At 36.4% G+C, this 17,141-nt stretch overlaps 1 protein-coding gene across 2 annotated transcripts in view; it reads left to right on the top strand.

Moving 5' to 3' along the window:
• Positions 1-17,141, top strand: part of sntg1 (syntrophin, gamma 1) — a 71,126-nt gene that overhangs the window by 29,217 nt on the left and 24,768 nt on the right. Inside the window, exons 5-13 of one of the 2 annotated variants that reach the window (XM_015038884.1) lie at positions 2,411-2,467; positions 2,625-2,682; positions 2,784-2,827; positions 3,750-3,791; positions 4,079-4,217; positions 5,301-5,383; positions 5,677-5,807; positions 10,512-10,641; positions 16,893-16,931. In XM_015038884.1, coding sequence (XP_014894370.1) covers positions 2,411-2,467; positions 2,625-2,682; positions 2,784-2,827; positions 3,750-3,791; positions 4,079-4,217; positions 5,301-5,383; positions 5,677-5,807; positions 10,512-10,641; positions 16,893-16,931 — 723 coding nt within the window. The remainder of the gene's footprint in view (positions 1-2,410; positions 2,468-2,624; positions 2,683-2,783; positions 2,828-3,749; positions 3,792-4,078; positions 4,218-5,300; positions 5,384-5,676; positions 5,808-10,511; positions 10,642-16,892; positions 16,932-17,141) is intronic. The other variant, XM_015038893.1, reaches the window with a different exon arrangement.

The raw sequence follows: 17,141 nt of genomic DNA, 5'->3' as shown, positions 1-17,141 counted from the left end.
AAAAAAAAAAAAAAAAAAAAAAAAAAAAAAAAACACTGGTCCTACTGTGAATCGGGACATTGGCAGCATAATTCTTATTGTCTGTTTTGCTGTCAGTTGTTCCTGTATTGCACAATGTGGGTGGAATGATTGATCTGGAGGACTATGAACAAATATATCTTACCTTAAAAAGCTAGTTGGCTGACATTTGTTCTAATAGTGCAATGGTTGCAAATAAAGTTGGTTTTGAAATGACTATAGTTTTTTGCAGAATGAACTCCACAATTTCTGCCAAGAAGAGCGGTTAAATATCCAGCAAGGATTCTGCCAGAAGCTAACATCTTTCTGTTGTATTCTATTAGTGGGGATGTATCGGTATGTAAGACTACACTAACCGGTTACTTAATTAGGTACGCCTTGATCCCCATTTTGCCTTCAGAAAGTACTTAATTCTTGATGACACAGATTCAACAATTCAATTCCTAAGAGACTTTGATCAATATTAACTTGATAACACCCCTCAGTAGCTGCAGATTTGTTGGCTGCACATCCATGATGTAAATGTCTCGTTCCACCGCTTCCCAGAAGTGCTCTGTTGGACTGAGAGCTGGTGACTATGGAGGCCGTTGGAGAACAGTAAATCAAGTGCAAAGTTTAAAAAACAAACAAACAAACAAACAAAAAAAAAACAGTTTGACATGTTTGGGGATTGTTGATAATCCCGCTAGAAGTATCAATGAGAAGACTGTAATGCTGTGATCATAAAGAATATTCAAGAATATTCATGAGCAACAACAATGCTCAAATTGTGGCATACAACAAAGCTCAGTTGTTATTAAGAGGTCCAACTTGTGTTAAGAAAAATATCTCACACCTTTACAGCACCACCACCTACTTGAATTATTGATGACAGGGATAGCACATTTTGTCATCTTCTGCTCTTGTGGCCCATTTGGCCCAACATTTATTCTCCTGTGTGTCCAGAGACAGCATTCCTCATACCTTTGTTCTAACGAGTTATTTGAGCTATGGTTGCCTTACTATCACGTCGAACCAGTCTGCCCACTCTGCTCTGACCTATGACATTAATAAGGCATCAACTGCCGTTCACTGGATATTTTCTCTTTCATAGACTATTCTCTGTGAACCCAGGAGATGGTGGAAAATCTCAGTGGATCAGTCGTTTCAGAAACGCTCAGACCAGCCCATCTGGCCTCAACAACCATGACACATTAAAATACACTTAAACCCCCTCTGCTCCCCAAAGTGAGCTTCAGCAAGCCATCTTCACCACACATAGGTGCCTGAATGTTTTGAGCCTTCTAACATGTGATTAGCTCATAAGGTTATTTGCAGTTTCCCCTGTGTGTCCGTCAGAGAAGCCAATGGTTGTATAAAACTGTGTTTATAATCATTACCCTGTGTTAAGAAAAACAAAAAAAGGAAAAATAGTTTCAAACCTGTGCACACAGTTTTTGCTTTTTAAATAATATTAGTTTTATGTAAAATTTTTGTGCCACCAATGAATCATGACCAGATTGCTTAGCTAGTTAAATAAAGAATAAATAAATCCCACAATCAGTATGGCATTAATGTGTGTTTGCAAACATATGACCAGAATATTATGCCACTATGCTAATACTAATATCTAAGTATTAGAGATTGGCATTCTTGTTACAACAGTTTATATTCTTGTTGCTTTTGTCTGATTTTCTTGAACGATAACATAGTTCACAGCTAAATCACTGAAAACAATGAAAAGAGTAAAACAGGCAGCTGCATTGCTCCCAGTGTCTAATTCTTAATAAACTCTCTTAATTAGGAGTTCACCATCATAAGTGGAACGCAAAACAAACAAACAAACAAAAAAAAAAACATTTTGAATCCTAATTACTTTAATATCAGTCAGAATTTCAAATTAAATATGATGTAGGCCATATTTTACAGTATTTTTGTCTTAAATAAGGATATTCTCATTTTAATGAAGACTGCTGAAAGGAAAACAGACTCACGGGCAAATCATCTGTAAATCATTTGTAAAGATTAGTTTTGATCTTGGTTAAGGCCATGACAAAAATAACAGCCTCATTCTCATTCATCCAGCTAACCGTGACGTGTGTTCCACTGCTGTCTATTATTGAACAACAGATCATGATCTCCCCATGTCAAAGAAAGCTTTGCTAATTAGTTTGTTTTAATTAGATTGATGGCATAATCATTCATGTGGACCTAGGAGAAAATAACAGTCACAATATGACAATATGACTCCACGCTGGCAGTTTCAGTACACGTTAAAAGTAAATGGAGTGCTTTTGAAATTCATTTTTTCATCTTGATTCATGCCCTTTCATTATTACTACATTTGAATTTAAGAGTGATCCCTGACAGGTCTGACAGCAGCCTAGTCTCATCTTTTTCCCTCTAACTGCAGGAGAGGACTGTAACAATCAGACGGCAGACGATTGGAGGGTTTGGTCTCAGCATCAAGGTAATTTAGATCTCAGCTGATTAGGCTGCCCAACCTGACTTATTCAAGTCGAGTGTGGACAAGTGTTATTGATCATTTCCTTGTCGAACTGCAACAACAGCAGCATCAGACACTCTATTGCCTTTATGTTCCAGCTCATTTTGTATTGCCTCCACAGGGTGGAGCAGAGCACAAAATCCCTGTTGTGATATCAAAAATATCAAAAGAACAAAAAGGTATGACATCCATTTTGTTGATGTTTCTCATCTCCCGATGTTTCAGCCCCTCTAATTTGTGCTTGCTATAAAGTGTTTGTTGTTGCTCTGTTTGTTTCCAGCTGAACTCTCTGGGCTGCTTTTCATCGGAGACGGCATCCTTCAGGTAAAAATGTCACATTAATGTTTTCTCCTCTCATTGTGCAAAATAACACACCCGGTATATTTAATAATTCATGTGCCACATGTCCCGGAAACTATGTGAAATAATTACTCATCCACACGGGCAAAAGTCTCATTTATCACATATATTTCAGCCAAAGGAATTAATTAAAAAGAAATAACACATGGTGTCCCACTTGGTAACTGTGGGAGACATGTAATTATGACTCTCATATTTACACCTTTTGGTGTAGAACAATTATAGTGCTGTGTTTTTCTTTTTTGCCATCTTACAACTAAAATGTTATAAAATTTTATGTGACAGAGCAACTAAGTACTACGTACACATAAAGAAAAGTAGAAGAAAAGGATATATATATATATATATATATATAGAAATTAGTAATCAGAATCCATCTAGGTGTAATATAATCCCACTGTTGAGATTTTATATAGTCGCACTTGTTGGCGAACACACTAGACAAGTCTAGAAACTGGTTTGAAGTTTTACCTTTTGAGTATGGCAACTAAATTTAAAGCTATAGCTGCAACAGAATGACTCAGATCAAAACATATTAAAATGATTCAGTGAAATGAATCACATCTAACTGACCTCATATTTGATGGTGAGGTAGTCTAAGGGAGTGAATACATAACTCATTCAGAGCTTTATCCATAAACAATTGAAAACCATGCCATTCATTTTGCAATTTTGCAACTTTGTGCATGACTTACAGTCATAGTGAAATACATTTTATTAGATTCCAACCAGAAACTTGCAGCTAGATTGTCACAGATTGTGTAAAAGTTTGAATACTTTCCAAAGGCATTATAATATGCTTCTCTCATTAATCATATTGTAGAAAGCTTTAGTGCTTTGGTGGTGAAATGTTGTTCAGAGAACTGATGTTACTGTTGTTTTCTAGATAAATGGAATAAATGTCAGAAGCTATCGCCACGAGGAAGTGGTAAGCTGTCAGCTCACATTTCATAGTTTCTCACACAGAAACGACTCTTTCAACAGCTTATCTTGTCTTATTTTGATGATTTGCATCTTTTTGACATGTAAAACCACTTTTTTCCCTCCTTCATCCCTTCTCATAAGCAACTGTAAGAAATCATATGCAGCTTCTTTAAATCCTTTATCTTGGATTTCCATTCTTAGCTAGACACTGCCATGCTATGTCTCTCTCATCCTCAGCAACCCTCCCCCCCACCCCAGTGAAGAAAAAACTTCACTCTGTGTAACTTGTAGGTGCAGGTTTTGAGAAACGCAGGTGAAGAGGTAACCCTAACGGTGTCGTTCCTGAAGAAGACTCCAGCCTTTTTGAAACTGCCGCTGTGTGAGGACTGCACATGTAAGAACCCTCCACCAAACGCTGAAGCACTGGAAAGTAATTAACCAGGATTATTTTTAGCTGGTCTTATTTTCTGTCTAGAAGTGGTTGTCCTGGAAACAATAAACTCAAGCCTCTTTGAGAAAAATAAAAGTGACGTTTACATACAGTGAATGGACAACACTTTCACTTTTTCTCTCTGTGTGACACTAAATCAGTCTAAAGGTTTAATGTTTTAAACTGGTTAGGATTACTAATATTACTTGGATTTGCTAAATGTCAGAATAATATGGGTTTTAGATATATTTTTGGACTTTCTTAAGAGTCAGATGGTTACATATATTGTATTTATGGTTTAAATGTCTTTTAATTTAAGGTTTTGCTCAAAGATTTGGAGTACAATCTTCTACATATTTGGCTCCTTTTGACAGAACCACTATGACTGGACCAGCTTTGTAAATGGACTGAATTTATATAGGACATTTCTAGTCACAGTGACCACTTAAAGCACTTCATAGTGCTTTAGGTAGCAAGAAAGTAATGAAGAAGACAGATAATTCTGGCATTTAGCAAATGCCAGAAAAAAATAAAATAAAATAAAAAAGAAACATTGTAATCCCTTACTGACCTAAAACAGAAAAGTTTGATTTAATATCAGATGGGCAGAAAAAAACAACAACAAAAAAAAAAAAACAAGATTGTGTCTTTTTATACAGCATATGAAATTCAACAATGTCTTTCTAAACATAATAAATTGACCACTTGGTTTGTGTTGAGACCAAGAAAGATGATACTTTGTTAAGGAGAGAAAAACGGGAAAGGAGACTTGTGTCGAACTCCACAAAAGGCGCTAAAGACCAAGCTGAAAGAATTGACTCATTGCTCATTGTGGTGCAATTGATTGTGTCTCATGAGAGAACTTCAGCTCATCATCAGACATGAAAGCTTTTGTAAAATCCTTTTATATGCGTATGTAGGCCAGGTTGACTGGCCGTCAGTCAGTCAGCTGAATACAAATTGGCACAAAGCAGGAGCCAGCAATGGAGCAGAACAAAGTAACAAGCGCTTGTTGATGAGAGAGATGGAGAAAATAATATATACATTCTTTTTTAGCCGTTATGTACTTGCTTCATTTTCTAGGCATTCCCAGCGACCAGAGTAGTGGGACATCATCTCCTTTGTGTGACAGCGGTCTGCACTTAAACTACCACCCCAACAACACGGTACTGTTTACTGTTCTCCTCAGACTGTGTGACTGAACGATTCCATAACTGTCCTGTAGCCGTGCAACAAGCGTCTCACTACCAGCGAGTTGTTTCCATGCGACTGTCACTGCGCACTGATAACCACGACACTCTATCTTTACCGCTTGAAAAGGGGTGAATCAGCTCTAATCTGCAGCCTGTTTGTACATCTGCAACACCAGTAGCTGCAGCAGTGGCATCTCTTGATATGTGTAAGACCTCACACACACAAAATAAAATCCTCTTCTAACTTATCCTTCACGCTGTTACAGGACACGTTGTCCTGCTCGTCCTGGCCCACTTCTCCGGGGCTTCGGTGGGAGAAGAGATGGGTGGACCTGCGCCTTATTCCTCTGTTACACTCACGCTTGTCGCAGTACATCCCCGGCTCTGACGTTAGCAGGTGAGCTGTGAGGCAGAATCTTGAAGCACAGGGCTGTTTTTTTATTTTTTTTTTTTATTCTTCAAGGCTCAGTATAGAAGTTGTGCTGAGATCTCTTTCTTGGGGATTTTAAAACAGAGCACTCTGCTGAGGTCCATCTATAAATAGACCGTTTTTTTTTAAAATGATTTTTCTTCGTGGCTTCTTTGGTCATACTTTGCTCTCTTTGATAAAAATGAACTTTTCGTGTGGTAAGTAGTTCACAAATCTAGTACAACATCCTTTTTACATGCTTACTTTGCTTCCAACTGAACTAAACCCACAAAACAGACTAAATAAAGCAGTAAGCACGATCTTACTTACTAAGCCACAAATATAAACCACTAATAAAACTGCCTTCTATTTATGAGCTGTTTGGGTCCCTCATAGATCAAATCTAAAGTGCAATAAAACAGACCTTTGCGTACTTCTTCAGCTCAATAACCTATTTTCATAAAACAGGACAGTCCTACAATAATATTTTAGAACAATTGGAAATGTCACACAGCATTTAATATGTTATTACCAGTTTGTAACATTTATAGTAGCCATGTAACACTTTAATAATGCTCATAATCAGATCATATAAAAAGCTTATTGTTTTAACAAATTATGTACAGTGACTTGCAAAACTATTTTTACCACTTTAACGTTTTTCAACTTTACCTTTTCCTTATTTAACCACATCAAAACCACCGATTTAAATACATTTTATAAATCCACACAAGTGCAAAAATTAGAAGAAATAATGAAGGATCTGTTTTTTTTTTACAATTTCAAAATATGAAAATCAATTGCTTTCTGAAGTATGGTAAACAGTAAACAGAGTCTGCTAGTTTTCATCCCAGTAGAAACATGGCTGTTTTTTGGAATGCCTCAGAAGTTTGTTGGGGAACATTAAAAATGGAGCAACACTAGAAAGGCTAAGGAAAAAAAAAACAGCCAGGTTAGGGATAAAGTTTTGGAGAAGTCAGGATCAAAAACAATGTCCCAAACTTTAAATGTCTGAAACAGCACTCTTCAATTTATCATTGGCAAAATGGAAAAAAAAAACAAAAAAACATGGCACTACTGAAATACAAAGCCATTGGCGTATGTGTACTGATAGGCTGGCTAGAGGAACGCATTAATCAGAGGGGCATGCCAAAATGCTCATGTGAACTGTGAAGGAGACCTACAGCTCAGGCATGAGAATCTGTTAAAAGGACAATTATTAGCTGTGCAGCCCCTTTTATGACAGAGTGGCAAGAAGAAGTCATTTGTTGAAATCCATAAGAGGTTCCCCTACATCAGCCATATAGGGGACACCTGACACATATAAAGGTGCTTGTCAGTGAAACAGCAATGGAACTTTTTTTGTCCATATAAAAACACGTGTGACAGAAAACAAACACTGCACATCACCCTATGATCTTTGCAATATTCCGCCTGTGAAATATGGTGGCAACTTCCCCATCATGCTGTGGGGAAGTTGAGCAGAATTGATGGGAAGATGGAGCTGAATACTGGACAATGCTGGAAGAGAACCTGTTAGAGGCTGCAAAAGAGTTTAGACTGAGGAATTCCTGAAGGACCTTCAGAGAAAGTTACAATGAAAAGGTTTAGAACTGCAATAAGTAATCGGATTAATCATAATTAATGGATTAGAGGAATACTCACCAACTACTTTGGTAATTGAATATTTGTTAACTAGAGTATACAGGCTCTAAAACAGGCCATTTGTTGAAGGAACACACTCAGAGCAGCAATTAAGCCAAAACTTGACAAAAAATATGTAATTTTTTTCAGATGAAAAACCTACTTTATAAATATGCTCTACCCAGAACTCCTCAAGTAGTATCGTTTTAACCTCACCAATCCTCCCATTATCGCCTTTTGCTATCCAATTATAATTAGTCATTTGAAAAAACTGTTAACAGATCACCTCTACACAAGTCAAGCAGAAAGGGCTGAGCTTTTCACATGTTGTTGTTATGCAGTACGCAGTATTTTTTTTTAGCTACAGAGGCATCCTTTTCTACAAATGATAAAGCTATTGCTTTTTAGACAATAAAATGCTTCTTTTTCTTTTTAAACTTTCTATAAGCTTAAGTAGTTAAATGAAAACTTTGCAGATTTTTAAAGTGATTCATCGATTAATCAATAGGATACTTACTGAAACAACTGTGAGCAGCAGCCCAAATGTAGCTTTTATCAAAGAATATCCACATGTTTAAATGGTCCAGTTAAAGTCCAGACAAAATCCAACTGAGAATCTGTGGCAAGATATAAAACTCCAAACTGACTTGAGCTATTTTGCCAGAAAGAATGTGGTAAATATTTAGTATTTAGATCTGCACAGCTGGTAGAGACATTCTGCAAAATCCATAGCTGCTTTAAAAGGTGGTCCTACCAAGAAGGCTCATTGGGACTGAATCCACACTTTTCAGACTTTCTCTTTTGTAAAATTCTGAAAATTGTGTTTTTTTTCCTTTCCTCTTTCCTTCCACAATTTTTACTACTTTATGTTGTTGTATCACATTACATTTCCCAAAACACCTATCAAACTGTTGTAACAATAAAATTGTGAACATTTTTGGCTTGTTTTCAAATATCAAAACCATTAAGGAATACACCAACCTGCCTTCTAAACCTAATTTGCATTGTTTTGATTGTTGTTAAAACGGAATGACGCGAGTAAAAATTGCTGGTATTATTCAATAATATTTTATAACTTTGTTTCTTTGTTAAATGTCAACTAGGATCAAAACATTAAAAATTGTTCCCAAAGTTTTATTTGCACAGTGTTTCTTGGCATATGCATCAGAATTGATCTGTTGAGTTTTCCATGCTTGACGTATTAAGCCATTAAGCTGTCAATAAATGTATTTCCATTTTTATTACCCTGTAAGTGATAGATGCAGTAATCTTGCGGATTAGACGTTAATGGATCTCACTTGTGGTTTGGCCGGTTTTAGCCCATTAAATGACAGCTGGCTGAGGATATTGCACAAGTTTTTTAGGATTTATGGGCCATATTACAGGCAAGGTTTTCAGTTTTTCGTTGTGGCTGAATGATGATAAACATTCATCACAGACTTTAAATATGTTCTTTTTTATTGTGTTGTTTTTTTTTTTAAAGACATTAAGACTTTAGCGTTTTTTTTTTTTTTTACAGATGGAGCAAATAAAACATTTAGTAATATAATCTCATTTAAAACCTCACAGTTGGTTCAGACTGAAGTTGTTGTTCCTTTACTGTCTCTAAACTAAAAATTAGAATGTTAATTTATGGGTTTTAGCTATCAAGTTTAGATCTGCTGTAAGGCAGTTTTCTGCCTTGGTAAGCAAAACTTTCCTGCCCGCAGTGTCGAGAAGCAAATACAAACTAATGGAGGAGTTATATTTTAAGGATGCAAACTTTTCTACCTGTTACTGAAGGTCTTGTACAATGAAGAAGCAGTTTTCAAGCAGCATTATACATTTTTATGTGTAATTATAAACATCGACATAAATATAACGTATCTTTGTTCATTGCTTTTATGTTTTCTGTGTTGATATCCTGCTTTGCAAAAGTCATTATATCTGTTAAACAGTTCACATTCTGTCGTTTTACAATACGGGTCTTTTATGCATTTTTTGGGGGTGATTTTATGCAATAAATCAACACAATGTCATTCATTTTAATAAAGTGGGAGAAATTGTTCTGTAAAAATCAGAGTAAGGGATCTACTTGTATTCACTCCCTCAGCAGATTCTTTAGAATATATCTCAGCCAGCTTTGCACATCTTGAGGCTAAAATGTTTGCCCATTTGTCTTTAGAAATAGTTAAAGTTCAGTCAGATTGAAAGGAAAAGTGTCCACAAATCGTCATTTCAAAGTCTTGCCACTGATTCTCAGTTTGACAAATGTCTGGATTTTGTCTGGGCTGCTGGAGCGCTTGAACATGCTTTGATCGGAATCTGGCTTTGATCTTAATTTTAGTCTCATTTGATCAGAGTCCCTTCTTATTATGTTTACTGTGTTCCATGCATGGCTTGGGGCAAACTGCAAAAGAGCCATATTGTGACTTTCTATCAATAGTTTCTTTCTTTTTGCCACCCTTCCATACATACCAGATTTGTGGAGTGCTCTCTGTTAACAGATCCTCCAACCCATTAGTCTCCCATCTCTGCTGCTCCTGCAGAATTACCACTGGTCTATTCTGCTGTTTAGATGTGTTTCTTGGTATTTGTGATGGTGATTGTTCACTGATGTAAACTAACAAACATTTCAGGCCTTTACAGAACAGCTGTACACAAAGGTGGACTATTCACTAATTAGGTGACTTCTCAAGGGATTTTGGTAGCACTGGATTTAGGGGTATCAGAGTAAAGTGAGCGGAATACATACTAACGTCACTTTTTTTCAGATTTCAACTATAAAGAACCATGTTATTATCAGTGTTATTTATTTCACAAATATTTGTGTTGCTCTCAGAAAAAAATAAAATAAAATTTAATTGTTTCAAAAACAGGGGGAAAAAATCAACTAAAAGGTTGGGAATAAGAGTACTAAATGAAGACGATGAATAATAATTGTTTCCTTTCAACTTGTAAAATAGAGTCTGATAGCTACCTGAAACACATTAAAATGCATGAGTGTTATGTCAACATGTACTGAAAGAAAGCTCCTGCTGTAATGTTTTATTCCTTTGACGCTTTCAGGAAAAATGCTTTCCAAGTCATAGCTGTGGACGGAGTTTGTAGCGGAGTCGTACAGTTTCCCACTGCTGAAGACTGCTTGGACTGGCTTCAAGCAATAGCAAGCAACATTTCCAGTCTCACCAAGCACAATGTGAGTACAAAACAACAACAGCTTTTAGAGCCCTGTCCCCTGTGTAAAACAGGGGGATATTGGGCATGTTGTTAACGCAGCACTCACACAGTCTTGTTGATTGTCTTGGAAATGTCACAGACGGTATTAGGTAATGTAGACGAGTAATAATGTGTCTTCATACTTATCTCAGAGCCAGAGATTGCACGAAAAGCAATACCATTAACCTACACTTCCTTCGGTTGTGTTATTTAAAATCCATCACACAGAATCTTTCAATAATGACATCAAGGTACAAGTACAGCAAAGATGAAGCCAGGCTTTATCTTTTTTTGAGCTATACTAACGCTAATGTGGGAAAATGCATCAAGCCGACTAGCTCAATCATGGAGAATGGCTTGCATAAAATCTCTGTGAAGGTGTATCATTTAGAAATATTTTACATGTTTGACACTACGTTAAGAATGAATTGTGCATGCCACTTTAGCAGACACTGCTTTAAAGATGCGAAAAAGATCTGAAAATGAATGTGTTTTTAATGCAGTAGCTTAATCTCTGGTGAACATTGCAGAGAAATCCATCCTTGTGGCTGTATATGTGTATTTAGCTGACTGCCATTAGGCTGAATGAGGACATTTATTTAACTGGCCTTCACAGTAAGTAGGATGAAATTACGGAGCCCCTAAGGGGACATGGAGGAAAAAAAAAAAGGAAAGAAATCCCGACTTATTATCGCGAGATCCCGAGAAACTAAGTCGAGATCTCGAGATCCCGACTTACTATCGCGTGATCCCGACTTATTATCGCGAGATCCCGACTTATTATCTCGAGATCCTGACTTATTATCTCGAGATCCCGAGAAACTAAGTCAAGATCTCGAGATCCCGACTTATTATCTCGAGATCCCGACTTATTATCTCGAGATCTCGAGATAATAAGTCGGGATCTCGCGATAATAAGTCGGGATTTCTTTCCTTTTTTTTTTCCCCCATGTCCCCTTAGGGGCTCCGTTTGAAATGAAAATAAAAAAAAAAAAAAAAAAACTACCAAAGTTGATTGTTAGAGAACTGCAGAGAAAATGCTTATTTTGGGGTCAACAGGTCTCGTTGATAGTGGTGAGCTACTTAAGCAGCTGTGACTGTTGTGAAGAGCTGGAGCATTGACTGAATTAAAATTGTTCAAGTATCCAGCTTCAGAGCCCCTAGTGGCTCTTTAAAACCTCCACATTGACTCTTGATAGCTGAACAGCTAAAAAAAAAAAAAAAAAAAAGATCATAGCTATGTGATTGAATAAAAATAATGAATACAAAATGCTAGTTTATAGCAGCATTTTTATATCAATTTACACAACAGTGTAAATTGATATAAAAACATTTTGTACTTCTCAAAAAACATTTTGTACTTCTATGCTAAAAACGACTCTTTGGATTCTAAAGGTTGTTGACTCCTGAATTAAGTGATCCCAGGAATCCAAAAACAACAAAAAACATGAAACATTAGTAAAATGTAGTTTCAAAATAAAGACAATCTTGTTTTATTTGAGAACTAAACGTTTTGTCTTAAGTTGACTGTTGATAATTTTCTTCAAATAAATGCTCAAATTAGCTTTTTATATTTGGGAAGAATATATATAAAAATATCCTGTTCTACTGAAATGATAAAATTTCATCAGGATAATGACCTTCTTTTATTCCTTAATTTTTTTTCAGATAATCTAAAGCAAATACAAAAACCATCACAGACATGGTTCACCTTTCCTTCATGACCATGGAGGAGCTCTTGGGTTGACCTGATGAGTAGAAAACACAAAGACTCTGGATGATCGAGAGACAGATCATCAGTTTGGAAAGATATTAGTCTATGGTTCCTCTCACTGCATGCATTAGCCTTGTAAAATGTTAAAGCAGAACAGTGCTCCTGTTATTGTAGCAGTATTTCTTTTATTAAAAAGAAAAAACAATCTATTATTCCTTAACACTGGTTTTTTGAAACCTAATCATGAGTGCTCAGTAGTTGATTTCTGTCTCATTTCAGTGTGAAATTATACTGCTGCAACAACCGATTCATTTATTTTCAGGCTCTTTACACAACTTCAACATATTTCTGTTGTTTCTTTGTAGAAATCTCTGAGAATTAATAAGGAATTACGAAGCTTTAGACCTCATAGACGTAAACAGGCTTTTGTGTTGGCTCTCCAAGGGACATGAATGTGGCATAAAGCTAGCAGCAGAATAAAAACTGAGGATTTTGTAATTATCATGTGGCCATGGGGATGGTTCTGTGTCTGGGTGGGGGGGGGGGGGATAATGGAACCATGGTTAATTGGAGAGGACCAAGTGAGGGACACACTAAACATAACACAGATGACTCACTGGATTTCTCACTGCAGCCTTGGCATTTACAAAGGTGTTTGATCGAGCTACAGGAGTAACATAGACTGGTGCGTGAGGTGCAGATTGCTGCTCAGAAAATCTCATTGTTACGGCTGGTTTTGTGAATGAAATTGATGAGCCACTAGTGCATTTCAGTATTACTTGTTTGGCTCTTTGAAAGGAGATTTTGTAATTTACTGCACGAGTTTCGTTTCGGTCGTCCGATTTCCTCCTGCTTTCATCACACTGAGGGAACACCAAAAAGGCATTTGGGACGTATAAACTATGTTATTGATTTAATCATCATTGTGTAATTTCAAGAGAGTCCTAGAGAGATCTTTGAAAAAGTGTAAGAAAACTCTACTTTTAAATTTAACTCCCATATATATTTAGTTGAAACCTGATATATAAAAAGAGAATATGGCAAGATAACCCTTTTTTCACTAATATTAAATCACACTGATGTTGTCCTGCTTTCGGTCATTTTAAAAAACTATCCCTTTTTGCAATAGAACTTCAAATACATAGGTTTACATTTCTTTAGTATTCATAAATTATCCTTTCACACTTTGTGACTTGGGTCAAACCTTTGTATCAGACCAAAGGACTTCCAAAGGTTTTCTTTTTTTTTTTCTGAGTGAATATTCAGTCTTTAATCTATCTTGTCATGTTGCATTTGAAATAATGCCTTTTTCCTTTCTGAAGGGTTTTTCCATCTCCATCCATCTCCATGCTAAATGTTATGACATATGGACATTCTCTGTCCTCTTTGTGCTTATATTTAATTGTTTGAACATGTGAGTGTGTTGCTCACGCTGGATTGTTTTGGCATTTAGCAAATAGAAGTAATTTTTGGTAATCCTAACTGACCAAAGACAGGACAGGTTTTGTCTAATTTAATCTGGAAAGATATTATTCATGTATAGAGGGTATGTTCTTCTATAAATAAAAGCAGCCTTTTGAACTACAGCATTTCGAAAATAAATTAAGGAATAGAGTGCTTTGTTGCTTGCAGATGTCAGTCTTTTGAACAATCTATTTGTAGTCAAACGTGTATCATTTGTCACGACGAGACGCTTTCATTTCTTTGAGCGATGGCGGAGGAGGAAAATCCACTCTACTCTCTGCGCTCAACAACCTCCCATAAAGGCTCAGTGATGTTCTGGTCTAGTGGCTGGAGAGGCCATCTCAGGGTACATGAAACCCCTCTTGAATTTGTTTAGCGAGGCATTTGAAGGCATCATTGAGGACATTATGAAAGGAAGCACTTGCTCCACTGCGCCTAATGACTCCCACCAGTCAGCTGCCGCGCAGCAGTGCTGTTGCACGCCAAAGCCCGTCTGCCATTTTATTTTCAAACACGATTTGTGAATCAGATGTGATGTTCGGAGAAGGCTTGATGACGAGCCATTTCTAATGACTCATTGCGTTCATGTTTGGGCGCTCTGCTCTTCACACCATGTCGGGTTTCTCTACGCATTGACCTTGAATACAAGCCTACGTTTTTTTTTTTGTTTTTTTTTCTCTTTTAATCACAGCTCAGCTCCAAGTTTCCAGCTGTTTCTAGCAAAGTGCAGCCTGAACACTTGGGCTCAGAGGTGCTGATTCAATTCAGTGGAAATCTTTAAAGCTCCACTTCAGTAACATTCAGCAGCTCCCACTGTTAAGAGTATTTCTAAGTTCAGTCAGCGGGCATTGGGCTGGGATCACTCTCCCTTCTTATAGATTAGGGGTTGTCCTTTTTGTGTGAGTTTAAAAATAATCTTGAAGTAAAATTTGTGTTTCCTGTAACATAGATGGATAACAAAACATTGCTAATAAGGCAAATAAATGCATACATTGCTATTTAAGTTTGCCATAATGAATTAAAGCCACAAATATATAATTTTAATAATTTTTGAATACTTTAAAGTGAAGATACAATGCTTCCTACTTTTGATATGGAGCCTGTATTATTCATGACAGGGGACAGCAAGTTTATTTGTAAAACCAGTTTCCCTCAGCAGGAAATATTTAGTGATTTTAACAATTAATTAGGATACTTAAAAATAGAAGAAAGTGCATGAGAAAGAGATGACAGCATTAAATATTTTCAAACGAAAAAGCATTAAGAAAAAAAATAATGCATAAATACTGTAGCCAAAGATTAAAGGGATTTGAATTTACAGAACATTAAAAAAAAAGGAGACAAACAGTAGTAGATTTTTGTTTGCACTTCTCAGTGGTTAAAACGTTGAATTGCTTCTGTTAAGTTTATTTTATTTTTAGCAGCAACGTTAAATGATCTGACAGTTTTTGGAGGCATCAGGTGTTCAGAAAGTGCGTTCACCAATTGCTTTGTGTTGATGATGTGAACACGTCCCAGATCTCTTCATGCTTCACAGTTTTAATCTGAGTCAGATGTAAAAATAAATAGGAATCATCTAATGCTTAGCACATAAGAAACACATGCATTGAGTTAGAATGATACATTTCAGGGTTTTAGCCAGACCATTGTATAGAATCAATAAATCTCAATTTAGATATAGTTTGCCACCATTGCAATAACATGGTGAGTGTGTCAGATTGTTACTATTTGTTGTGTACTTTGATTTAAGTACAATAAAATCCCTCCCAAAAATAAGTTTTCGGCATACTTCTGCCCAGGTCCCCCTTGAAAATGAGATCTCGATCTCAATGGGGTTTACCTGGTTAAATAAAGGAATAAAAATAAAAAATAAAAAATAGGAAGAGTTTCCAAGATGATTTTTAAGTCCCAATTATGTTTTCTGCATAACTGCTGCTTCACACATAATGCAATGACAAGTAGACAGTTCTAAAATGCAAGAGCAGCCGGTTAGCTCAGTCAGCATGGTTCTTATGCTTCTTGTGTTGTCATTTACAGGGTTTTGGTTCTTTGGTGCAGTTTTTAAAAATATGGTTCCTTGTGAAGTTTCTTAAAATGGAATTAAATGTACAGTAAATATTAATTTCAAATCTATCTTGGTCTAAATGTTGTGAATCCTCAATAATAAGAAGTCATAAACAAGGACAAATTCAAGAAAAAGCATAATCGGGAACGTTTAAATAATATTTTCTAACCAAATAAACTAGGAACCAACACAATTTGTTACCAGTAAGAGATTAAATGAATTGATCACACATTTATTTCTCTTTACATTCTGGCAGAGGCTGAAGTTTCCTGTCTATATCTTTAGAAACAGAAAGAGGTGGATTATTGATTTTGAGTTTAGAAGCTTAGAAGTGAACCAATAAATCTCTCCTGATTTGAGTTAAAGCTTCACAAACCTGCAGCCTAAAGACCCTAGAGCTGAATCTGAGAAAATCTGCTGTCACTGTTCCCATATATTCGCACCCAGCTCACATCAGTCTTTTTTCCCCCCTTTCACAGTTTCTCTGCTGAAGTAAAAACATAGCTTTTCTTTCTTCTCTCCCCAAACTTTAGTATCGTTTAACAATTGCTCACTCCCCTGGCTTGTTCTTGTCTCTGTAGGAGGATGGACTTGGGAATGGACATCTTAATTTGCTGCTCTGCTTCTAACAAAGAGTTATATTGATAGTGTAGCTGTGGATTAGTTGCGAGTGATACCTGTGATCTGAACACAGGGTTTTAATTTGAAGCCTGACTGCTCTCTCTGCTTTTATTACCAGAGAGAGAATTGATGTTTTTAAATGGATTTTTTTTAAGGAAGAGCCTCAGGACCTCGTGGAAGTGGCTGGATCTATCTCATTTTGAAATTTGCATGCTTTGAATAAATTGAGTTCTGCTTCAATATGTGTGGTTAATATATTGCCACTGTAATGTTTACTTTTTTTCTTTGCACAGAGGCACAATGGGTTTTTTCAATTTTTTGTGGCAAATGTTACAGTGGGTATTGATGCTCCTGTTAAATTTTGCAGGTGAAGAAGATTAACAGGAATTTTCCAGTAAACCAGCAGGTGAGCACTTCTATTAATTATTCAACACACTTTATTTTACATGTCTTTAATGTTTGTGCTTTAGACGACATTAAAATTGAGGTAATTCTGAGCCGTTCTGTAAGTCAGAGAAGTTACACAGGCCTGTATTGCCAGCTATTACAGCACATGGGAAGTGCTTGCATCATTTAAGTCCATCCACTGGGAGATGATCAGAAAACAACTTAAGTG

The sequence above is a fragment of the Poecilia latipinna genome, unplaced genomic scaffold (genome assembly GCF_001443285.1).
Source record: "Poecilia latipinna isolate Pla-1442-1.1 unplaced genomic scaffold, P_latipinna-1.0 Scaffold27, whole genome shotgun sequence".
NCBI lineage: Eukaryota > Metazoa > Chordata > Actinopteri > Cyprinodontiformes > Poeciliidae > Poecilia > Poecilia latipinna.
Note: the sequence above shows the minus strand (reverse complement) of the source record. Positions and strands in the feature narration are given on the sequence as shown.